The sequence below is a fragment of the Cryptotermes secundus genome, unplaced genomic scaffold (assembly GCF_002891405.2).
Source record: "Cryptotermes secundus unplaced genomic scaffold, Csec_1.0 scaffold102, whole genome shotgun sequence".
Classification (NCBI taxonomy): domain Eukaryota; kingdom Metazoa; phylum Arthropoda; class Insecta; order Blattodea; family Kalotermitidae; genus Cryptotermes; species Cryptotermes secundus.
In genome coordinates, this window is record NW_019741300.1 from 193,970 (window position 1) to 220,288 (window position 26,319).

Consider the following 26,319-nt stretch of genomic DNA (forward strand, 5'->3'; position numbering starts at 1 on the left):
TTTCGCTCTAACCAATCATAGATATTCTATGAAATCGGCTCGGTGTTGGACCGTCCTCTCTCATCGGGCCAGTTTGAATACTGTGTGTGGTGGTAGTAGGTACGCTGCGTTTATAATTTTATATCCGGAAAATGTCGAGTGGAGCAACACCGAAGAAGTTAAAGAAAGTTGAAGGAGCCAGTGCATCTGGCGAAGGAGAAGAAGGACGAGATTATGATGCCGAAACTCAGAAAGCACTGGAAGAAATAGATGCTTGTCAAAACGAAATCGATGCACTGAATGAAAAGGCAAGCGAGGAAATACTGAAGGTGGAACAGAAGTACAACAAATTAAGAAAGCCGTATTTCGAAAAAAGGAACGACATTATCAAGAGGATACCAAATTTTTGGGTTACTGCAGTATCCTTTGAAAGGCTTGTATATTAATTACAATTTGTAGTGTGATATATGTATCGGCTAGCGTGTTTTGGCTTTGTCCGCCATGTTTGTCTAAACGTTTTGGATAATGCTTTGTTAATGTGGTTATATAAATTAAAGAAGTGCTTTGTTTTTTTCACCATAAATACAGATAAATTTAAACTTGTGCATGTAGAGATATCTTTTGCAGGATAGCAGTAATATGTAAATACAGTTATAAACATAACTTCAAACACGTGAAAATGCCGGACAAACAAATGACTGTCGCATAGCCAACCCTCCCGCCACCTGCTATAGGCACATAATCTTCTATCACATTATTTATGTGTGTACCAATTTTTTAACTGTATATTGTTAGCAACCCATGTAGTACATCAGAAGTGTAGGAATACCGGTAATCAAAGGGGTGGGTGGGAAGTTATACTTGCTGTACTATTTGTAGAGGTTAGGTTTTCTCGCAATACCCCTCGATGTCGTATAAAGGAAATAATGGCGTGTCCAAGATAATTCAAATGTAGGTATTTGGACTTTGGTGCCACATTTAATCGAGTGAACTTAAAAAAAAATTAATATGGGTTTAGTTTTGAAGTAAGATAAGGACATGAAAGTTTTGTGGTTTTCACAACAGATAGTGTAAGATAATGGTCTTCTGGGTTGTGATACCATGTGGAATTTTGTCAAAATGGAGAAAGCACCCCTTTTCAAGACCATGATAATTTTCCCCATATTAAGGGAATTTGAACTGGAGAACTAGGGAGAGAATTGCCCTTTTTGGGCCCCCAGTGGATAGGACATAAGAAGCCAGGAAACATCCTTTTTTTCTTGCTGTCCCCTACTCAGGTGCCCAAGTACACGTCATAGGAGACTGGTTCTGAACTGTTTTGCATCACACTTTGGATGTTAGCTTGTTTGTGTTGCACTAGGGTTAGAACAAATGACTGAAATGTGTAGTAAAAGTATGTCAGTTTTTTAAATATCATGTTGCATAAAAATAGAACACTGTCATGGAACAGAACAAATTTTTTGTTACAAATATCAGTTTAAGAAGTGCACAGTGTCAACTGGATTCTTCTGGTGCAGGATAGGTACCAGTGTAGTGCTTTTGTGAATATGGTAATGAACCTTTAGGTTCCATGAATTGTTAGACTTGAGTAGCTGAGCAGCTGGCAACTTGTCAAGGATGGCTCATCTCTGTGGAGTTATCAGTTTAAGAAGTTCATGTAATTGCAGTGGTTTGCAAACTTTATAAAATTTTACCCTTACAGAAGAGATTTCATACTTCTCCCCCTCTTTGTAGTTTGTGGATGTGTATAACAATTACTGATTTTATAGTTCACATATTTTATTTTGTGTAATTGTTGTTCTCTTCAAAGCCTAACAGTGCGCTTGGCAACAGTCATGGTGTACTGGTTGAGAACCACTTGTTTAAGAGGAAATAATTGGTTTGTTCTTGGAGAAAAGCTCCTTCCTTTCCTTCAGAGACCAGATGGGAGGCTTCAGTGATCTGCTTACAAAAAATCCACCCTGCCTGTTGGCATTATTCACGTGGAGCATGATCTCTCACTTTTCTTATGAACTGGTCCTGACACTTGGACTTTTTAGTCAGAAGTCTGGTGTTGTTCAGTACGACACAGTGACCCAGCTCAGTGCTTTGTTCTGTCAAGACCAGCTTTCTAGGTGATATAGTGAAGTGTGATAGTGGTGTTCATTAACTATGGTTTTAATGGAATGTCTGTCTTCCCACACTGGCCAGTGGTGCACCTTATGGATTTAGTCCCATGAAAAATAATAGCAAAAGAAAGATCTTACTGTTGGCAATATGGCGGGTCGTGTGGAGAGCTGTATTAACCGCCCTACAGTATTAATTAGTAATAATGATGAACCGAGTGAAATAACATGTATTAGCTGTGCAGAGCTTGAATTGGAATTGGAAAGGACTTGAATTGAACTAAGATCAACTCAAAAAATTGTTGAGTTGCTACAGGAAGACATATATATAGTATTGAATTAGAGGTTATGAACGGCACAGTCGGTGGAAGTCAGAAAGACAGTGGAAGTGTCTTCCCTAATGAGGGATATAAATTGATACAAGAGCAAAGACTACGACAAAGTGAAACTAAAGAAGAAGAAAAAGTTAAGTGTAATGACAATAATGTGATATATTCAAGAATGGAACAAGATAACCAGCAGGATGAGCAGCTTCCAAATTTAAGCAGTAATAGTATAATCACTGACTTCTTAACAAAACCAAAAACTTTACCAACAGTATCAAAACCAATTCCAGTGATTGTGAATATGTAACTAAGAACTAATAGGAGAGATAACAACATGCTTTCACCAAAATCTAAGCTTAACTTAATTGTAAAGACTAAGAACATCAAAAGAACTAACCAAGGACCAAATGAGATAAATAAGCATAAAATAATGATAATAGGTGATAGCCGTTGTAAGGGAACAGCAAGAAACACAAGTGATTACTTAGGAGATAAATTTGCGGTAATGGGTATGATTAAACCAGGTGCGGGTATTGAGGATATCCTTACATCAATGAATCAGAATTACAGAAGTCTGACCAAAAAAGACGTGATAGTAGTACAGGGAGGAGCTAATGATGTGTATAGAAATAACACAAGGCTAGCACTAACAGTTTGTAAAATTCTGTAAGGATTTCAATAACATAAATATTATCATATTAGATATCCCAAATTGAGCTCGGCTTGTTATGCTATAAGAGTTCTAGTCTCAATATTATCACTAGAGAGCTTATTGATGATGTATAATCAACATATAGTACCCAAATCTTTAAAATTGAAAAAAGAATAATTAGGGTAATCATGAAAGCAGGAAATAGGGACCCTTATTGGCCTCTGTTTAAAATATTAAACATTCTTCCATTTTATTCATAGTATATATTTTCATTATCGGTCTTCATAGTTAAAAACATGGACAAGTATGTAGCAAATTCAGATGTTCATAACATTTATACGAGATTTTAATTTTATTGTAACTAGGGCTTTGACGTGTTCTATATCTGGTGGCGCCATCGCCAAATGTAGATCTGATGAACAAAATAAATTGAATTGAATTGAAAAAAAAATTGGGAAGCAGTCATGCTAGGGGAATTGGACCCTTGCTTCAAGAAAACCTGCGCTCTAAATTTGACATGTAGCATTTTTAAGCCAAATGCTCCTCTAGCAAATGTTGAGGATCCAGAGAAGCTTGTTAAAGATGTTACCAATCGGGATCATATTATACTTTTTCTGAAGTACTTGATGAAGTTATGTACAATAGATTAAGCTATTATTTGCAGAATAATAATATACTGGTCCCAGAACAATTCGGCTTCAGGAAGAGAATATCCACAGAAAACGCGGCCTTTATGCTAACAGACAGTGTATTAAAATCTATTAACCAGAAAATGCATGTAGGTGGAATATTCTGTGATTTAGCTAAAGCTTTTGATTGTGTTAATCATGAAATTTTGTTAACTAAATTACAATTTTAAGGTATTCAGGGAACAATGGCAGGTTGGTTCAGATCCTTCCTTGTAGATAGAAAACAAAAGACTGAAATAAACTCACCTAATGGAACCCAGTCACCAGCCAGTTAGAATGTGAGCACATAAGCAGAGGACATTGTTGGGATCTGTCACCAGATAATGACTCGTGATGACACAGCAGACTAAGAAGACTTAATACATGCTGTTATGAACAGCTGAATGTGTAAATTAGTGATAGCGCTATAATTACATGTAGTTATTATCTGTATGAGTTCAGTAAAGCCAGTTACCCAAACCCTGTCTGTGGTCACTCATAAACGTGACAGTATCTAAGGGTCTTCAACACTTCTCCTTATTTTGTGTATCATTGTCTCTTTTTTTGCTACTTACAGTGCACATGGATATTTCATTTTCCTCTCGTGTTCCTTTTATAATTGTGCAATGTCACATTTATCTTTACGATGAAATTTTTGTCTGGGTTCATGTGATAGTATTACACAATGATAAATATGGATAACAGTTGTAATCATCACATTAAAAAGTGTACGCATCAGTTGTAAGATTCCATCTTGAAAAGACAGTTAACCATTCACATTTGTCATGTTGATGGTGTGCAACATTAATTGTCTGTACTTGTAGTGTTCTAAGAAAAAATAATTCCTCCAACATGTTACCTTGCCTATTGGATTTTCAGACAGATCTTCCAACTGCAGAGGGCAGGTTTGGAAGGATCACTGTTGATGTAGATTGGTTAATGCTGAGGACAGGTGAAGCTGTGTAAAGTTACATACAGGCAGCACATAGAATGACAAGTAACTACTGATTTTCTATTCAATGAAATGGGCACCTAATCTAACTGAAAGGAACGATGAAACATGAGTATTGAAGTTTGTAGACAGGCATGGTAATTATGAATAGGTTTGGTTTATTTAATAATAAGGAAACATTTGCTCTGATTGTAAGACAAGACTTCTAGAAGTAATGTGAAATTGTGAAAATTGAAGTACTTGGGGAATAAAACATGCAGTTATAAAGTCATTCTGTTTCCCCTGTTTTGTTCCATCCTGACTTGTAAGAAGATGTGTCACATCCTTGTGTTCTTGGAAACCGCAGTTAACAACAGTAATATAGTGTTTGTTTCTTGCAATTTAATGAACTGTGAAAAAAAAAATATTGAACTTTCATGTATCATCAGTGACACTAAATTACCGTTATTCTGTCTAAAGTTTCTTAAAGATGCAGGTAATTCAATGAACACAGAGTTCACAAGCACTAAGTAACAATCCATTAAAGGTCTCTAATATAAGATATGAGGAGTCATTGTTTTAGTACTTTTTGATTGAGGTGCTTTTGTTAATCTTTCTTTATACATATACTGATCTTACCTAAATTACCCTGAACACTGAAACCATACCTGTAAAGAGCTGCCTAGTTTTATCAGTATTGCTAAATGCTACAAGGTTCAATGTGATTGAGTTGTCAGGGATGCATTATTGGCACTCAGTAGGAATAATAGGACACTTCAGAATAGTAGTCAGCAATTTTATGTTTTTTGAATTGAAGCGAATTGATTTTGTGCTGTATCACATCCAGAAGACTGAGAATTCTTGGAAAGCTCAAATTTGCTAATCTACTGTCATCTTACTTGTTATGAGATATTTGTTGCAGTCTGTTCTGATGTAATAATCCTCATCACTGCAGCTTGGTAACTCCCAGCATGTGAAAATCCATCATTCCCTTTCAAATTGACACTGCTGCCAGTGATGTAAAAGCTGCATTATATATATTAATTTTGGCATACTTGTACATTTGGTGTAACATTTTTTAAGAAGAGTGTGAATGATATGTGTATAAATAAAATAAGTTGTATGTTTTCTGGATTATTTAATACAGTTTGTCTTTCATCAGTTTTCTTTAACATCCATCCAGTTTGTAAATCACCCTCAGATTTCAGCAATCCTTGAAGAAGATGAAGAGGATTGCTTGCATTACTTGTCAAAACTTGAAGTTGAAGAATTTGAAGATATCAAGTCTGGTTACAGGTGAGTGTAATATATAGTAGTTAATTATAATGAGATTGTGGTGAAATGTGTTTTATTTTACCATCATATTTTTATATTTCTGAGTATTAGGTGTAGGGCATGAAGGAAAAAATTACACAAACTTTTTTAAGCTTTGCAAGTGCTGTGGAATATATGATAATGGCCTTTGGTAGACATTGGCATTCCATTGATTGTTAATTTAGGACAGAGCTGAGTATATCATGATATAGGAATTTGCTCATAATTTATGTTTAATTCTTATTTGATTTTCTCTCTCTCTCTAACCACAACCCCACCTACCCCAGTTGAGTTGGTACATTCTAGAATGTGTGGCATGGGGCAGTTATGTAACCATTAGTAGCAATTTATGAGCTTAATGTCAGTTGTCCAGCTAGTTACAACATGTGGGATCAATGCACTGAAAAGCTTATAGTAGAAGTAGTGGCCAGCTTTTTATTTAAAATTATGTAAAGAATATTGTGATACTAATCATAAGAAAAAGTTGTGGGAAGAGGTGTGTACCGCTTTGACTGAAAACTGGAATGGTCTGCATATACAGTAGTATTAGCATGATCGATTTTTGTTTCGTTGACAATTCTTACTGAAGTGTAATGAGTCTAATAACTTACATAAAAAGTGATCATACCCTTAATGTTATGTAAGAGAAAAGTACTATTTTTGTGTGCTTTGTGTTTGCAATGGGGCATGCAGTAGCGTAGTTGGTTGAGACACTATGGTACAAGCCGGAAGGTCATGGGATTGAATTCAGATGAGGTCATTAGATTTTGTTTTCAATTTACCCCATCCTTCCAGCCACACTGGCCCTGTGGTCGACTCAGCCTCTTAACAGAAATGAGTACCAGGAATATTCTTGGCGGTAAAGGGCGGCTGGCGCGTAGGGCTGACAACCTTAAAAGTCCAATCTCCATCTTGTATTCGTGTACAAGATATGAGGTTTCAGAAGAATCAACAATTCATCAAAACTATCAGCACTCATTCTGCAGTAATTGAAGAATTTTGATGGGTATTGTCTCAGTTCATGGTACAATGTGTAAAATTTTCCTTTTTAACAGACATTCGCTATAAATAGGATGAAGCCAATATTCCCACTTCCTTTTTCCTTAATCTTAATAATGCACATACTACTGCTGTATCGTACACATCCATGCTGCAACTGACTGACTGCTCATTGGCGTAGTTGTGGACAACTGAAAATTATATGTGTGCACATGTCCCTCGACAGTTGTTGGGCCTCCATGGTCGTGCACAACTATCGGCCAACTAAAAATTGCATGTGTGCACTAGGCCTTAGAGGAACGTACTTCTTCCATCTTCAGTGTCAGAGTGAGCAAAGCAAGTAGCCTGCTTCCTGCTGTCCAATTGCTTTACATACTCTTCAACCTAGAAAACAAAGCAGCATGTTCTACCAGACTACACATTCTTACAGCCCACATAGTGCTCTTGGCAGTCACAATTTTGAGAATCTCAGATCCAGTGTCTGTTTTGTTATTCATACAATTTTAATTTTTATATCAGTGTTTTTCTTTTCATTTGTGCATCCTGTTGTGTTATTATATACAATTCTTTATTGGAGTCAAAGTATTTTTATACCTTGTATTTTATAATGTAACAGTTATCAAGTATCCAGCTTTAGTATCACAATGACATTGCAGTTCAATAATGTGTGAATATAGTAATCATGTGTTTAACCTGATGATGGCTTTAAAAAGCCGAAACATGTAGCTAAGGTAATTTTAACCTTGACCGGTATGTTGTGTTACAAAGGACTCCAATAAAAATGTTTATATCAGTGTGCCCTAATAACTCACTAACCTACTATTTTCTGTTCCAGAATCAATTTTCACTTTGAAGAGAACCCATATTTTGAAAATGATGTACTCACCAAAGAATTTCACCTGGGGTCTTCTGGTAAGTCACTAGGAGAGGATGTGGTTTGTGATAAAACTACTGCTATAGTATTGTCACGTTAGTAACTGGACATGGAGTTTGAGGATCTCACATTGGTGGTTATGAAGAGTTCTGTCTTCTGTTATATAGTGCTCTACAGTTTGTTGAAAGTCAGTATGTTCCTTTGAAATGTCATGTGACTTCCTTTGAGCTACATTGCATTATATCCTAGAAAATATAAATTTTCTGAGTAAATAAACCATGGGGGATAACCATTTAACTGAAAATTACGTATCAGATCGTTAAGTTTCTTTGACTAAGCCCTGCTCTTGGTGTGTGGTAGAAGCTGTCCTGTGTAGGCTCAGAATTATTCTTAACTTGTAGTTAAGTTAAGGTAGTGGCCAGTATGGATCCCTTTCTGATGACAGTATCCAGGAAATTAATCACATTGACTCTGTTTCCATGGTAAATCGGATGGAAGATCATAGATTGTTGAAGGACTGAAAGAATTCTGTAAACTATCTAAACCATTTGGCCAGACCACATATGTCATCTACGTATTGGAACCTTACTGGCAGTTTGTGTTGCACCATGTGAAGAAACAGTTTCTCATTTATAAATGTAGTTACACTGGCTTTGGTTGTCCATTATTTGAGATTAGCTTTATTAAATGATGCACCTTAGTAGGTGCGTCCCCAGCCCCTCTTCCAGTATGTTCGTGTTCGTTTATAATATTAGACCATAATGTTCAGAAAGTCAGTAATCCTGAGTCTGAACCCTTTAGTACTAAAATAATATCTGTTTTGAGAATCATATGAAATATATAAATGCATTATGTTGACAGAATTCAGTTTCTGAATGTTAAAGCAAGTGGTACATACAATATCTGTCATTGTTAAAAGGGTTAAGTGACTTCTTATTCATTTTCCTCATTTTGGTAAAGAAGGTGTTACTTCAAGATTGGCAAACCCACTGTATGTAAACTCTCTTAGATATACGTGGGTGAAATTGTTTTAAGTGGCATAATACAAGGTGGTTCAAATATGACTGGGACCGATTTGTGTGTAAACAAGCTGCAATGCGCAGCAGCTGTGCAACCTTGAGAGAGTGAAGCCACAGCCTCCACCCTCCCTCCTGTTCGGGTTAGAACCTGTTCGGTCTTGTCTATGAGTTGCTAGAGCGATGAGCGAACAGAAGGTACCACAGAGCGTGGAACAATGCATTGTGATCAAATTCCTTGTTGGAGAAAACGTCCCGTCTGCTGAAATTCACCACAGACTCCAACAACAGTATGGGGAAGAGTGTCTCTCATGGACCCATGTGTTTGAGTTGTGTAAGTGCTTCAGAGAGGGCAGAGAGCGCGTGGAGAATGAACCGCATGATTGAAGGCCGCGAACATCTGTCACCGAGCCAAACATTGATCATGCAGACTCACTTATTCTTGAGAATTGGCGCATTACTATCAAGGAACTTGGAGCAATGCTGTCCATCAGTGTTGGTAGTGTAGAAGATATTGTGAAATACCACCTGCACTATCGCAAGGTGAATGCACGGTGGGTACCACGCACTTTGACGGACGTGAACAAAATGTTGCGAATGCAAGCTGCCAGTCGTCTCCTACAGCAGTTTGAAGACAAAGGTGATGCATTATTGAAGTCTCTAGTGACCACCGATGAAACGTGGGTGCACTACTTCATTCCCGAGTCTCAGCAGTCATCATGCGAGTGGCGGCATACCAGTTCTCCCAAACCCAAGAGAGTGCGAGGAGCCATTCGGCAGGAAAAGTGATGGCAGCGTTCTTCTGGGACTGGCAGGGGGTTATCCATGTAGACTTTCTGAATTACTCAGACCTCCTGGCAACAGACATGAAGGAAATGATCCGATCCAAGCAGAAGACAGGTGGAAAGTGGGTAGCCTTCCTTCAAGACAGCATGCCCCATACGGCCAAAACAATGGAAACCCTCCAGAAATTGAAATGGATCCTTCTGACACATCTGCCATATAGTCCTGATTTGGCCCCAAGTGATTTCTGCCTGTTTGGAAGACTCAAATCAGAATTGCAAAGCATGGGGTTTGTGGATGAAGACGCCATCATCCAGACCATTCAGGAGTGGATACACCACCAACCACAAGCCTTTTTTGAAAAGGGCATCAGGCTGCTTCCAGATAATTGGAAAAAATGTGTTGACTCCCGAGGGGAGTACATTGAAGACTGACATGTGCAAGTAAGTGTTTGGCAATTATGGTTTAAAGAAAAAAAGTCAGTCCCATCATATTTGAACCACCTTGTACTACTATATTGGCTTACATCATTCCAAGAACCAGGATTGTGAATATAACATTCCAAAGTATATCACACACCCACTTGTTTGTTTACTTGCTTGGATTGTGTATAAAATGAAGCTATAATTTTTGTTAACCCCATACTTGTACCTAGTAGGTCATGAATAACTGTGCGGTTAACTAACTTTCAACTCATTAGCCAACTGGACATACCATATCTGTTCTCATAATTTATGTACTTCTGTTAAACAAGGAACTTCAAGAAAAAAAGGCCTCCCACAAAAAAAAAAGCATGAGTTGTTTCATTAAATAGAAATGAATATATAGTGAAGCTCACTTAAGGTGGCATCACATAAGACATACAGATAATTTTATTCCAATATTCTTTTTTGTTATTTATTTGTATTTAACCCCTTTAATAGTTATTTGCCTACTTAAAACAGTTTTATATCCTAAAAGCACAAAATGAACGGCACACAACCAAAATTCAAACATTTACTTTGTTTTCATATCAGTATGTACATCATAAATTATTTCCCATACTGGCTTACAATTTCCCACTCTTTCTTTTTCTTTAAATATGAAATCTACAATTTTTGTAACGTTAATAAACAAGGTATGATCAGTGTGGCTACCATGTCAGAGGCTTGAATGAAACACAATGCACTCTCAGTTACCCAAAGTTTGACTTCATTAAAAAAAGTAGGCGCTAGTACCACTGTTCCTAGTACAAAAATCATGGATCATCTTGGTATCCTATTATCAATCCTGAACACCATAATGACAAATGGAAATACTGCACCCCAGCATTCAGTCACTGAACCAGCTAAGCTAGAAGAAGATGAAACTGAAATATAAATAACCGAAATTCTGTGCTGATGGGATGGTTACGTCAAAAATGTGCTCGTTATACAGCTGTTAATTGCACAGTTTTAAAAAGAAAGGCTGAAGAAACTGTATTAAAACAAATGAACTGAAACCATCCAGTAGATGGATTATTAGGTTTCGAAAAATGCTATGTATTTGTCTACAGAAATGTACATGGGAAATCAATGTTGTAAACACTGAGGAAATTTAAGCATGAAAAAGGACAATTTTTCCCAAATTGAATGTCAAAGTACACACTGGAAAATATCTACAGCACACCAAATTTTACTTGTTTGATCCTCTTAAATACCTTAGGATTCTAGCTTTTTTGTGTAATGAGCAACTTTCGCTTGTGTGTGCCGGCTTCATTGGAATATGTAAGAACACTAAACTTTTTCCCATCCACATTGGGGGTGTTAATGGATGAATGAATGAATGAAATTAAATAATCTCTTCCATCATCTGTTGTCTTAAACTTGGGTTCATTGAACCATTTTTCCCCTCCTCTTCTCATGACCACCAGGTCACCAGAACATTTTTCGTTGCCTTATATTTAACTATGTGATCACTGAAAAAAGAAAGCTTTCATCTCTTCTGAAGTTCATGAGAACTTCCAAGAATTTTTATTGCCTCTTTTTTTTAACCGCATGAGTTAGCACCCTGCTTTTCTGTTTATTCAATTGCAGCTTTGCTTCGTACGCTGCCTAATGTGAGAGCTGTATAAGAGCTACCTTCCAAACTCCCCCAGATTCATTAATCCTAAAGACTGTAACTGCAAAGTTTGCCAAAACATGAAATACCTTCAACACATGACATGCCCTTCTCCCAGAAGCTGAAGCTACATCATAAGCCTTTCTCTTCAGCTGGTTAGAAGGTCATAAATTGCTTATATATATATCATGTGTGTGTGTCTTCAAATGAAGGAACTGACTAGTGCGATGGCAATTGCAACATCCAAAGTCCAGTGCTATTGTTAATTGTATCTTATAAGAATTGGCAGGTAAGTGGCAGTTTTTCTGTGAGCCTGCAGTTGGTGAGTGCATACTTGTACCAACAGTGCTGTGAGCCATACTCAACCAGCTTGAGAACTTAAAGTGGATCCTAAAGAGATCCAGTGAACAGGTGTAAACTGGATTAATTTGGCCCTGGTCAGTGGTCATATGTGCTCTTGTGAACATGGTAATTAACCTTCAGGTTCCATAAAGATTTGGAAAGTTCTTCAGCACAGTAATCGTTCGCCTCTGTAAAGTCAGTGATCATATGTGCTCTTGTGAACATGGTAATTATGAGCAACCTTCAGGTTCCATAAAGATTGGAAATGTTCTTCACCTCTATAAAGGATTCTGCACTATTGAGTTGGTTGAAAACCCCAATCTTCTCTTTGTGAAACAATTTCCAAATGGTAGTAGGAAGTAAAAAAAGGAATAAGTGTATCTGCTGGTAACATTAGAGGCATAAATTGAAACAAAATGAAAGGGCCTTGGTGTTTCATATGTGTCTGTATCCAACAGTGTGCTAACAAAGGTCAGGTTCGAGACCAGTGACAGTTGTTTCATAAAACTTGAACTTTTTTATACGGTATATGATTTGGGGGCGATGAATATTTATGAAGCTTGCATTGAAGAAGCTGTAGATATGCCAGTCATCAGTATTGGTTGTTGGAGGTGTTGTCAAGGTATTACCAACTTCTGAAATAAATGTTTTATCAAATTATGAAGACTCATGTCAGTGGCACTTGAATGTAATTAATGACCAAATGTGCCAATATTAACCAGAATTGGGAATTTTGTTGTATACATTTTAATTGTGTAGAGGTTCACTGTTTGCATCCCTTAAATGAGAATATACTAGCAGTGGTAATAGTATTGAGTTGTAATATCTGTCAACTGTATATTTATTGTTGTTTTAGGAGATCCGGCTTCTCAGAGTACCCCCATTCGATGGAAGGAGGGAAATGACTTAACTAAGAAAGGCAAAGAAAAGAATGTTGGAAAGGGGAGAAAACGAGCTTTGGAACAAAAGACATTCTTTAATTGGTTCACAGATCATGGTGACCCATCAGCAGATGACATTGCAGAGGTAATATGGCTGACTTGCAAAATTCAGCAATACCAATATATTGGAGATAGTTCATTGTTTGAGGTGTATTTGATGTATGTGTACATGGAGTGGCTATAAAATAAACGGGTTGCTTTTTTTGCCGAGTCCCTGTAGCCTTGGCAGCAGCAAGTGGGATGGTATATTAGCCTGTCCTGTCCTCTCCATCAACTGTAAGACCTCCGAGGTCATGTGGCCAACAGTGTTGTAGCAGCCTTTGTTTGAAATTGACTGTGTATCTGAGCTGCATCACAATTGTGTTACTTGTTAGAGCAGAGCAATGTGTCAAATGTGAAATTCCTTGCAAAACTTAAAAATCCGTCACAGAAACATACAATTTGTTGATGGTATAGTGATGAAGAATGTCTATCTCATACTCAAGTTTTTGAGTGGTTCAGAAGATTTAAAGAGGGAAAGGGAGAGATCGAAAATGACCCGCGTACCTGTGAGCCTTGCACATCAGAACATACTAACATTGAAAAAATCGTTGAAATTGTTCAAAAAAAATTGTTGCCTGAACATTTGAGCAGTCACTGGATTAGCTAACGTTGATAAAGAAAGTGTTCGACAGATTTTACGTGGACATTTTAACATGAAAAAAAGGGTGCTCGAAGATGGTGCTAAGAATCCTCACCCCTGAGCACAAGGAAACTCGAACATTTGTGCCGACATCCTTCGTTGAAAATGATCCAGACTTTTTAGGAAATGTAATAACTTGTGATGAAACATGGTTTTTCAATATGACCCTGAAACTAAGTACCAATCCACGCTTTGGAAGAGTCTCATGTCACCAAGAGAAGAGAACACTGAAGAGCAAGTCAAATTTCAGAGCAATGATGATCGTCTTTATATATATGATTGATTGGGTGCCTGAAGGTCAGATCTACTATAAGGAGACAGAGATATTGGGTTTTCGGACTTTATCTATCGTCCTGGTTTTTAAGGTAACTAAGAAAAATACAACGTTTCGGAAACTGGATCTGTTTCTGTCCTCAGGTGAGGGAAAACACCTATTCTGTTGGGTCCCTTAGAAAGAGCTAGCCTCAATCAACTGGACAACCAATGTCACAAAACAAAAAGGTTATATAATCAGAATCTTATAGTAACTACTTTATGTAAGGAGGTTTTGACAGTCCATGAACGGGTGAGAAGAAAAAGATCTGAAATGTGGAAGAAGGGCTCATGGATTCTTTACCATGACAACACGCTGGCACACGGCAAAGTGTCTGGCGATATGTTTCTGGTGAAGCACAAGATCCCCATGTTGGAACATTCACCCTACTCACCTGGCCTAGCCCTGTGTGACATTTTTTGTTTCCAGTGATGAAGTCTGTATTAAAAGGAACCCATTTTGAGTCCATAGATACAGTGAAGGCAAAGACAAGTTTTGAGTCCATAGATACAGTGAAGGCAAAGACAATGGAGGTAATGAAGAAGCTATCAGAAAAGGACCTGCATCATTGCTTCCAACAGGGGAAAATTCACTTGGAGCTGTGTAGGGGTTGGGGCGGGGACCACTTGAAGGTGATGACATTTCCGTTGTGTGATTTGATGACTGTCAGATCTTAGAGCATCAGTACGGTTATTTTATAGCCACTACACATACATATTGTATTGGGAGTTGGCTCTGTTCCCATCATATGGTGACTTGTTTCATTCTTGTGTAGTTTTATTTTACCTCTTCTGAGGGAAAGTTTGGAGCAGACAGGAGATCTTTGGAATATTATATTTATTCCCATGATTAAGCGGCTTCTGTAGTCTAGGGGTAACGATCCCAACTCATGACTCAAGGTACACGGGTTCAAACCTGGCGAAAGTCATGGAATTTTTAAGGGCGGAAAAATTTAGGGAACAAGTCCTCCAGGAGGGACTTTAAGCCGTGTGTCCCGTGTCGTAGATTTACAGAACGTAAAAGAACCTCTTGTCTCTAGGAGACCTCTGAGCTAAATTACAGGCCCTTTCCCGCCCAAGTAGTCTCCAATGCATCTGGTGGATGGGGGAAGCATCAAGGTACCGAGTGCCGACCTCGTTGGTTCTACGGGGGCTGATGGCTTGCACCATTACCGGTAGGGTATGGCGACAATAGAAATTAAAGGGGGACGCACAATGGACCAATAACTGGTCTAAGTGCATGGGGAAACCCACCCACTCTCATAATACGAATACGAATATTCCCATGATTTACATACTTTCATGTCCAAACATTTCTGCCTAAAACGTGTGTTAAATATGGGAGTGTTACTTCTCAGAGTATAATTTTGCGTTTTGGATTAAGGTTGGGAAAATTACACCTACATAATGTTGAAGAAGGATTGGTTGTAGGAGAAAGTTTGAGTTTCATTCTTTTTGAAATAATATATGAGTTCTGTCCACAGTGGTAGGTAACAGCTGCTCTCAGTTTAACTGGTGGGATCACAGGGGCAGGAGTGACAGAGGTAACAGTATTAAACAAGCCTCTGAATGCTGACCAGTGATATGAGAGGATGGAACAGTGGGTAGTGGCATATTAAAAGCAGTACAACAACAATTCCTATTGTAACTGAAGGGTTGTGGAAGGATATAAAAATTCTTTAGATGTATAAAAGCAAATAATGGTTTTGTGCCTTATAAATATCAGAGAAACGTTTTACACACTCTAAATCAGTTGTCCCAGTGATCAGATTTGTTAGGGATAATCAGAAAACACAGGGTTGAAATGTAATACTTTTTTTTATAAATTTTGCAAGTAAATACAGTACTAGGCTAGTATTCTAATCACAAGGCCTGTGAGGGCAGCCAAGGAATGAATAGTATTATAACTGCTTTTTGTTAATATGTTTGGTTATTTTCTGCATCATAATAATGAGAGCAGTATTAAATTTTGTAAGGGTGACATCTGTATCTGTGTTAGAATTTAATTCTTTCAGTTTTCTCACGTGTTTATATCAGTAACATCAAATATCCTGCTGCAGCACAATTTTTTTCATCAGCATACTTAACAGCCATTGATTTTAAGTTTGGGTTGTGTTCACAGTTCTCACCATTTGATATCTGGGACATTGTGGAATATCTCTTTATACTTTGGTTCTCTGTGCCTTTTTACTCTCCCGCAAATAAATGTGAATGTAATATGTACACGTGTGAAAGCTTCAACCTTCAGGATGCTGCCATCACTGTACACCCCCACTTTATTGTTGGTTTCATAGAATAGAGCCAGCAGTAGACACTTCCTTGAAGAGAACTTTCTTCTGGAATGTGATACTGCATAATGCAGTAGAAGCCTACTGACATTTTGGGTGAATTTATATAATTTATTACCAGACTACATGGTGCTACATTGCAGTAGATAGTACTGTTCACTGTCACTGCCATGACAACCTTAGATCTCACACACTTCCTTGATGTTGAACTGAAAACAGCAGAATGGTATGAAACAGCCACGTGGCCCACCCAAAACTATTGCCTGCAGGGTTAATTTGTAACATAAACACATCTCCAGCATGGTATTATCTAAGTATATGAATATAAATTGACCTCCCCCAAATAAGGTCTTCTCTTCCTCTCAAGATTCCCAAGTGTGAAGAACTCATTTTATGTTCGGGTAAATGCAGATTATAGGCTTAGGTATTCCTCCCATACTAGTGTTGCATTTATGAAGAATATTTCTGGTGTAAAGGTGGCTTTTTATTCTTTGTGTACATTTTCTTATGCAATCTCCTGTAATGCTGTGTACATAATTGAATTAGGTTTATGTGCTATAATTTTGCTTGTTATGTAGCATAGTAGAATATGATAAACAATGGAACAATTCCAGCAATTATTCAGCATGTAGTCATGTTATCTAACATTCATAGACTTGCCAGCATTGACATTTTCAGCACATAAATATCAGTCAGTGTGTTGCCTTATATTTGATTGATTTCCATAACTATGTTCTTACATAATTTGCACATTTGTTCACCAGGTTATCAAAGATGACATGTGGCCCAATCCACTGCAGTATTACCTGGTGCCTGACATTGAGGTTGAAAATGGTGTTGAGGGTGAAGATGATGGCAGGTATGCTGGGTTATTACTTATATTGTTTACAAATAATGTTCTGTGTATTGTGACTGTTTAAAGGCACAATTGAAGTAGTTTGATTCATTCTTACAGTTTTAAAATTGTATTTTTACACATAAAAAACAGACCACCTCTGTGGTCTAAGTTCCTGGCTACAGATCCAGAGGTTCAGGTTCGAATCCCAGCTCTACCAGATTTTCTGAGAAGTGGTTTTGGAACAGGGTCCGCTGAGCCTTGTGAGGATAACAGAGGAGCTATTTCAAGGAAATAGCGGCTCTGGTCTAGAAAACCGAATTTAACGGCCATGGGGATTCGTTGTGCTGACCACAAGACGCCCTCTATCCGTTAAAGTTGGCACTAACTTTGCTGACAAGTGGCAGTCGCTCAGTCAGTATAGTTCACTTGCAGACGGGAACCATTAAGTTCCCCCCCCCCCACATAGCTCCCCTTAATTTAGCCAAGTTCAAGTCTTTACATAGCTGAGTGCTCCAAGCTGTGTGAGTTGGTGAATAGATGAGTGCAGGAAAATACAGATCTTTTGGAACAATCTTGCCATTCAGTTCAATTTATTTTGTTCATCAGATCTACATTTGGCGATGGCACCACCAGATATAGAACACGTCAAAGCCCTAGTTACAATAAAATTAATCCAGAGGACGTCATTAAGATATTACAACATATCCACAACCATTGTTGCAATAACTACTGATACAATGCTATAACTAAATACAGCACGCATGTAACACTCACACTGCAACTTATTATCATAACAAAATGCATATCAACGTTGTCAATAACAGCAAAATCATATCCAAAGAGTTATGGGCATCTTACAATAAAAGTTTAAAAATGACTAGTGTAGTTTTATTTATCTGTAATAGCACAATCATCCCTTGTTTTCCATTCATAATACTCACCTAAAGAATAAAAAGAGCCCACCTGCAATTAAATAATTACATACAACATGCATGTAACACTTGCACTGCAACTTATCATTATCATAAAATACATATTAACATTGTCTATAACAGAGTAAAATCATAACTAAAGAACTACAGGTATCCTACAATAGAAGTTTTAAAAATGACTAGTGTAGTTTTATTTATCTGTAATAGCACAATCATCCCTTGTTTTCCATTCATAATACTCACCTAAAGAATAAAAAGAGCCCACCTGCAATTAAATAATTACATACAACATGCATGTAACACTTGCACTGCAACTTATCATTATCATAAAATACATATTAACATTGTCTATAACAGAGTAAAATCATAACTAAAGAACTACAGGTATCCTACAATAGAAGTTTTAAAAATGACTAGTGTTGTTTCACTTATCTGTAATTAACACAATCGTCTCTTGTTTCCCATTCATAATACTCATCTAGAGAATAAAAAGAGCCCACCTGCAAAAAAAATTTTAAGGGAATATTTGAATTTATTTAAATCTTGCAAAAAAAATTTTATACTATGTGGTAATTTGTTAAATATTCTAATTCCAGTGTAAGATACTCCCTTTTGAGCCCTGGTTGATTTATAAGTTGGATAATGTAGTTCGTATCTTTGTCTCATATAAATGTTATGAATATCTGAATTTGCTACATACTTGTCCATGTTTTTAACTATGAAGACTGATAATGAAAATATATACTGTGAATAAAAAGGAAGAATGTTTAATTTTTTAAATAAAGGCCGACAAGTGTCCCTATTTCCTGCTTTCATTATTACCCTAATTATTATTTTCTGAATTTTAAATACTTGTGTACTATATGTTGAATTTCCCCAGAATATTATGCCATATGACATTATAGAATGAACGTAGGCATTATGCATCATCAATAAGCTCTCTAGGGACAATATTGAGACTAGAACTCTTATAGCATAACAAGCCGAGCTCACTTTGCTGGCTATTTGTTTGATATGTTCCTTCCATGTTAAATTCTATCAATTGTCAGCCCAAGGAATTTCAAGGTATTCGTATTATTAATTTGGATATCACCATGTTTAATATTGTTTCAGAGGTCTTCCTATACTTCTTTTTCCATTTGCTTGATATTTTAAGACATTTTATTTAATCCAGCCAGGGCTCATCTTGACAGCACATTCTTTCCAGATTCTTCTGTATTCTCTAGATTCTGTTATTTGTGTAGTCTATAGTTCTCTCATAATTTGTTTGTATATGACCAGTAATAGTTGGAGCCCTCTTGTCAAAGATGGAACACACAAAATGGGGTCTCCCCTCTGTATAATATAATCAGGTGAAATGATGCACTACATCATACTATTATAGTGTCTCCATTATTTTGTATGTTTAGTCTGTGGCCTGTACTTACATACTGTGCTTGTTAACACATACATTTACATAGGAAGTTACCTCATTGCTGAACTGCAGGATCTTCCTAGAAAACAAAGAAATAGGCACAAAAGTTGTTGACTGTCTTAAATTTCTTCACCAAGGGACTGTAGTGTTTGAATTCATTAACTTCTCATGAAACTTGATATGTACATCATGCCACCTGAGCCCTTCTTAATGACATTTCATAAATCTGTCTCTTCAGTAATACCAACACTGCAGCCTGTCAGATTGTTGTATCAGTTAATGTGTAGTGGAAGGAAAAGCAGGTGATAGTTCTTTCCAGAACTTGTTATTATGAATGGAATATCACAAAACGCTTAGGATCAAAACACAAAAGTGGGTCCATAAAGTGAAACTAATTTTATATTTCCCATATGAGAAGTCTTCACCTTCAGGAAGTTCTTTTCCACAGGTTCCCTGAGAAACTTCTTGACTGGGAAATACACACACAGTGGAACTCCCATTTATTGTACCATGATTTGGTTTTTCTCTAGTTTATCATTCAATTTCAGTGACCCCACATCTGTAAAATTTCCCCCAGTTAGAATTTCCTCAGTTACAATTTTCTATTCACTAAATAAACCTTAGATTTGAAGAGTCCAAAGGGTGTGTGTATGCCTTAATTATAATTCACTGCTGGTGTGTAGTATGGGATGCTGTATGAATTCCTCTTCACTGTTGCAGTACAACAGAAAATATAGATTGATGATTACAACACCTTGTGATCTGTAGGTTGTTACCAGTGTATTAGAAGGACAGGCTGCTTACATTTTCAGGGTAGAAATTGCTTGATACTGTTTATTATTAATGATTGGTTATTGTATTTCTTAAGTGTTAATGATATTCAGAGTGATTTCTTGTTTTGGTATTAACAGTGAAGAAGAGGAAGGAGATGATTCAGTAGTAGTGGTGGAGGAAGTTGAAGAGGAGGAGGATGTGGAAGGTGAAGAGGGTGATGATGATGAGGTTATGGTGGAAGAAGATGAAGATGATGGGGAAGAAGTTGTAGAAGAAGGGGATGATGAAGGTAAATATACTTGTGATTGCATATCATAAATTGAAAACAGGCTTCCCTCCCCCCCAAGCCCCTTTAAAACCACTGACACATGGTGTGGTGGATATTTAAATGGCTCCAGGCTCAGAGTGTTAATTATCATTAGGATACTATCTACTCATGTGACAGAACTTCAGTTGCACATGCTTGTGTATTTTCCATTTGTTTATTGAAGTTCCTTTCTAAACTTGAGAATCTTTTTCAGTTACTTATTTTAACATATTTATGTTTCTAGCTGAAGAGGGTGAGGAAGGTGGTGATGAGTGAAGAGCAGTATATACAAGGATGGATTGTGAAAACTATGCTTGGGTGTCAGTGATGATACAAGTGGGTGTACGTTAAGAAAGAACACAAAGTAACATGGTTCTGTATCAAATATCAGTGGTCCCTATCCCTCCCCTAATTGGTTCCTCCAGAAAATGTTAACGTGTAGACGTGAGACTGGACCGCTGGACTGCCAACCATTATGTACAATAGAAGTCTCAGATTGTGCACTATTGTTTCTGTTGTTTATTGCAGCCATGTTTGTTTAAATAATAATAATAATAATAATAATAATGTGATTTGGTGGATAATTTGTAGAAGGCTCTATTTGGAAGTGAAGGTGAGTTAATTTCCTTTCATTTTCATTTGTTCTACATAGTGCAAAATTTTGTATTGCTAAATGTATTTCAGTTACTGATGGACAGACGTCTTGATAACACTTCCATTTTTCTGTTGTCCATTGACACAGTTTATTGGTAATTAAAAAATTAAAATTTCAGGCCATGATCTATTAGAAAACTGCAGTTAATTTCTTACAAATATTGAAAATTCTCAGTGGTAGATTTTATCTTTTTTCTTGGGATGGTTATTTTGTATTTATTGTGTGGTTTTGTGACATATGCTGATATAGTGAATTAATATGTGTAAAGGGATACAGAGGTTAGCTTCACATGTCTTAGATACAGGCAGAGGCTGCACATTCACTGTTGAAAGAGATGACAGGTTGAAGGCCTTGCCATACACCAAGCAAAGAATGGATTCTTATTCCTCTTCCAAGTTTTTTTAAAAGTTTTCATATTGTTCATACACATTTTTTTTTGTTAACGATCTCTACATTTTTCCCTCTTTATCTTCTGCCTCCAGAAATTGGCTTCTATCAAAACCAGTATACACAGTTCAGTATGTTGCAGTTAAGATTTTTTAACATAGTGGGGTAGCAGAACTTCATGCATGTGTTTTCAAGCAATGGCTGTTATTTATAAATGGTATACTACTTGCAGAATTTTCTCTTGTTTTAATGCATTCGTTACAAGACTGACAAGGTATTTCTTCTCAGACTTTCAACTTTTTATTTTATCTTTCATTATCCTTCTGTTTCTGTTTAAACCAATATTAAAGCATTTAAATCTCAGTGTAGGCTGCACAGATTATTAATTATGCTTAAATGTTTATTTCCATCTTTCATGTCAAATTTTGTTAAATAATTTATAATGTCTTATTTCTATGACTGCAGACATTCGTTATTGTTTTTTTCAACTCCATGATATATTAACTGCTTTCACAGAACTTGTATGCAAGCATTTTATATTTAATTCGTATTACTTAAATCTTATTTTCTTATTATACTGGATCTGCTTTCTCATTCTTATGTGAATAACATATTTTAATAAACCCTTAATCTATATTCTGTTCTCAGTACAAAGATTCTGAATTTTAAACATGTATTTCCATTTACTTGTATTTCACAAATGATGTGCATATGTGTGTGTGGGTGGGTGGGTGCAGTATGTGGAAAATGATCCAACACATTTTGCTACTTCAGTAAATAACATGTAATTTGTGGTTGTTATGTAATGTAGCGATTAAAATATACATAGCTACTACATCTCCAGCTGAATTAAAAAAAAATACACACCTTGATGAATGCGGTGAATTTTAAACTATTGACTTCAAGGAGTTCTAACGGATATTCAGAAGTCTTAGGATTTCATAGCATTCTGTGATGGGGAATGCTTGTTCTTGTAATATATATCCCCCAAAATATGTAAATATTTTCATCACCAGTTCATTTGTGGTAATATAAAAATACATGGATCTTTAAATTACACCATTCAAGAGAATACACTTCTTTTTACACGTGAAGGCTTTGACTTCATATTATTTGTAGAGAAAATAAGCTCATTTTGTGAGTTATTTCACAGCTTGAAATTGTGCGCGTCACCTTTTCCACTGCATACATATTAACAGATGTTAGAAGAAGCGTGTTGTTATATTCATTGTATTGAAAACATTGAAGTGTTCATGGGAGAAGAGCATAAATCAACCATGTTCTTTGCTGTGCTACACAAGCCCTCTACTTGATTGAAGATTGTACTGAAACTTGTTGTGGTTAGTTCTTATATGAAAAAAAAAATATTCATACCTCACCGTGACTAGAGATCTTCATTTGTCATTGTATCAGATAAAGAGTTTACATTTGGCAGTTACCAGATTGCACCAAGGTGTATGGCTTCTCCTATCTTGGAGTTTAAATAATTCCTATTCATTTGCGATGTGTAAAACATAATGCATAATACAAAAAGACCAGGCAGTTGTATTTTTGGTTGGGCTAGGGTTTCTCTTCCCCGCACCACCACCATTCAGTATATCCATTGTGGATTTGTGAAATATGTCTTAAAAACACAGACCTCTTTCACTGTTCATATCTTTGGTGTATGGCAGTGCCAGTGAAAAGTGACCTCCCCATCACCTCTAGTTAATATGTCAGACTTCTCACCCAGATTTCTGAATAGTTCCAATAACTGAAAAACTGTTGAGAGTTAAACATAAACAGCAAGTGAAAGAAGCCAGATCACACTTGAGTTCTCAGATCCAACAGTTACTAAACTTGGCTCATGATAGAATTGATATAATTGTTGCTAAAGTAGCAACTTTATTTGCAAAAATCTCTGCAAACCACACATTGAGTTTATTAAACAGTTTAGTTACACTAACCCATGGGCTCCCCCAGGAATTTTTTCGAAGGAGGGAACCAGAAAATTTGCTTACAAACTTTAGCTTAAGTGTTTAATACTGTCTTTACTGAGCAACCAAGAGTATCCATGTTAAAAGAATAATTTTCAATACTAACATTTGTTGTTGTTCTATTTATCCTAAAATCCAGGGGGCAGTTGCCTGATTCCTATACTGTTTCTGCCCATTTCATTGCCATATAACGGAAGCACATGATATACTACACCATACCTAAATAATTTAATAGCCAGTGCTTTGAAATAAATGCATTAATATTTACTTGGTGAGGTCTTTTAAAATGACATAAGGAAATGTTTGCGTTAGAGAAATAGCATATTTTGTTGGCCCGCCAGTGGGTCAGCCCCATATACCAGTATTTTTCATGCTCTTATCTGTATGCATTGACCCTTTCTTCAGTCCCACCTTCCATTGGACTGCTATAAATTATTCTCCTGTTGTTTTATAGCAAGTCAGAAAAAAACAGTGGAATGAAATCTTATGTTAGCTTCTGTTTCGTTTCTGTGAACTCTTACTCTGGTAAGTGCTATAGAGTTTTATATATGTATATATATATATATAAAATAATAAACTCAATATGCTAGTCTTTAGTAATATGATATATTGGATTCAGATATTAGTAAGTCAGCAGAAATCTTGTTGGACAGTTTGTGAACTCTAGCTGAACTGCAGAGCCACGCCATAGTTTTAGTTCATATTTTTAGGGGGCAGCTTTATCAGGGACTTGTATGCACATGTAACATGGAATATTTTAGCTGGCAAACCTGCTCTTTGTCAGGATATGAATGTGGGCATAATGTACCTTAAATCATGTTAATACATGCTGTAATGAAATGGGTACCATATTATGAAGATGCGAGGCCATTGTGAATATCATCATTTATATAAATTAACCTGTACCTTTTTAATCTATATTTGACAGGTTTGAGATCAAGGAGGGAATGTGCATTCAAGTTTTATCTTTTAATCTGACTATGAAATATTTGAAATTAAACGTGTTCACATGTTATGTGGGGCTGGAACCTCCACATTTTTAGGAATGAATGAAAGAAATCTGTGTGCAATTAAAGCTAATTAAGTCCATGATTTATTTAATCCGTCTTGCAGTGCATACACTCATTTATTTCCTTCTCTCCCTCGCACTACATGTTTCGGCATAATAATGCCATCTTCAGGTGCTTACTTATCCACGTCAAACCAGTTCATTGCATGCCATGTTCACACATTAAAATAACTAAAATATGTATCTATCATATACATTGTCAAACGTTAAAAATATTAAAATTGTTCAGGATACCACATCGCTACGTCGCCCCTCACTACGTCAGTCACGCCCATTCTCCTTTGTTGGAGCACTCCTTCACTATCTTGTGTGTCTGTAACGTGAATTTTTTATTCATTAATATCGCGTTCCGTATTTTATTTAATACTTGTGGTATTATAGTTTTTTAATAATACTTACTGTGGTTTTGTTGTGTCGTGCTCCTGCGACTGCGTGTGTTATACTGTTGGGCTTCCTGGGTATGTGTGTGTGTTCTGTCTTCGTTTTGAGTGAGTTATGATGAACTCATGATGAAGAACATCATAACTCACTCAAAACGAAGACAGAACACACACACATACCCAGGAAGCCCAACAGTATAACACACGCAGTCGCAGGAGCACGACACAACAAAAGCACAACACACAAGATAGTGAAGGAGTGCTCCAACAAAGGAGAATGGGCGTGACTGACGTAGTGAGGGGCGACGTAGCGATGTGGTATCCTGAACAATTTTAATATTTTTAACGTTTGACAATGTATATGATAGATACATATTTTGTTATTTTAATGTGTGAACATGGCATGCAATGAACTGGTTTGACGTGGATAAGTAAGCACCTGAAGATGGCATTATTATGCCGAAACATGTAGTGCGAGGGAGAGAAGGAAATAAATGAGTGTATGCACTGCAAGACGGATTAAATAAATCATGGACTTAAATCAGTGCAACAGGACGCTAAAATATAACAAAAGCTAATTAATTTATTCTGCAAAACAGAGGCATCAACCTTGTGGTGGATTAGCAACAAAATTATACCTATCTGTTGTGTTAGAATTTTGATATATGCTCTCCTCAAACAGGTTTCTTCAGCTTATACACAAACCTTTAAGGAAACATATTTAGCTAATAAGTGTAAATGTGCATTTTTGTGGGCATTTTTTTAATACAGTGCATTGTGCAGGGTGAAATTATACAGGAAGTACTCCCCAAAACAAAAAAGATTAAGCTTTTGATAATATAACTTGAAGGAAAATTTTATATAATGAGAACATTACTGTAATCTTCCACAAAATTTCTATGTAAAATAATTGAATTTTATTGTAGGTGAGTTATATGCCAAATGGTTGAAAATGTACAGTAAATTGTATATTCAGTATAGATTGTGTTCTGGATATGTGACACCAAAGATAAGTATGTTGCCTTCTGTGACTTCCATGTTGAATTAAGCACAAACAAAGAATCAGTCACTGCTTTAGGTTGCACATTTGCTGTGGTCATTTCTTACACTTGCTCCTTGGTAGCGTGACACCATTCAGAACTTGTAAAATTAATGTCAGCCATAGGTGTTTGGTACCTTGTAAGCTGTTGGAAATGGGAAGAAAGTTTGAATGTGCATAAACAAGAGAAATGGTAGTGCATCAATTATCTTGAATGTAACCTTTGTCATTACTGTGTTGACTGCTTCATATAAAAG

The 26,319-nt window shown here is 36.6% G+C and overlaps 1 protein-coding gene across 1 annotated transcript; it reads left to right on the forward strand.

Annotated features, from left to right (window-relative positions):
• Positions 1-58: 58 nt before the first annotated feature.
• On the forward strand, positions 59-24,505 carry LOC111872679 (protein SET). Its single transcript, XM_023866791.2, has 7 exons — positions 59-398; positions 5,845-5,957; positions 7,810-7,886; positions 12,925-13,094; positions 17,056-17,150; positions 20,387-20,538; positions 20,801-24,505. Exons 1-7 carry the CDS (start codon positions 132-134, stop codon positions 20,830-20,832), a joined length of 906 nt encoding a protein of 301 aa, XP_023722559.1. The 5' UTR covers positions 59-131; the 3' UTR covers positions 20,833-24,505.
• The last annotated feature ends 1,814 nt before the right edge of the window (positions 24,506-26,319 follow it).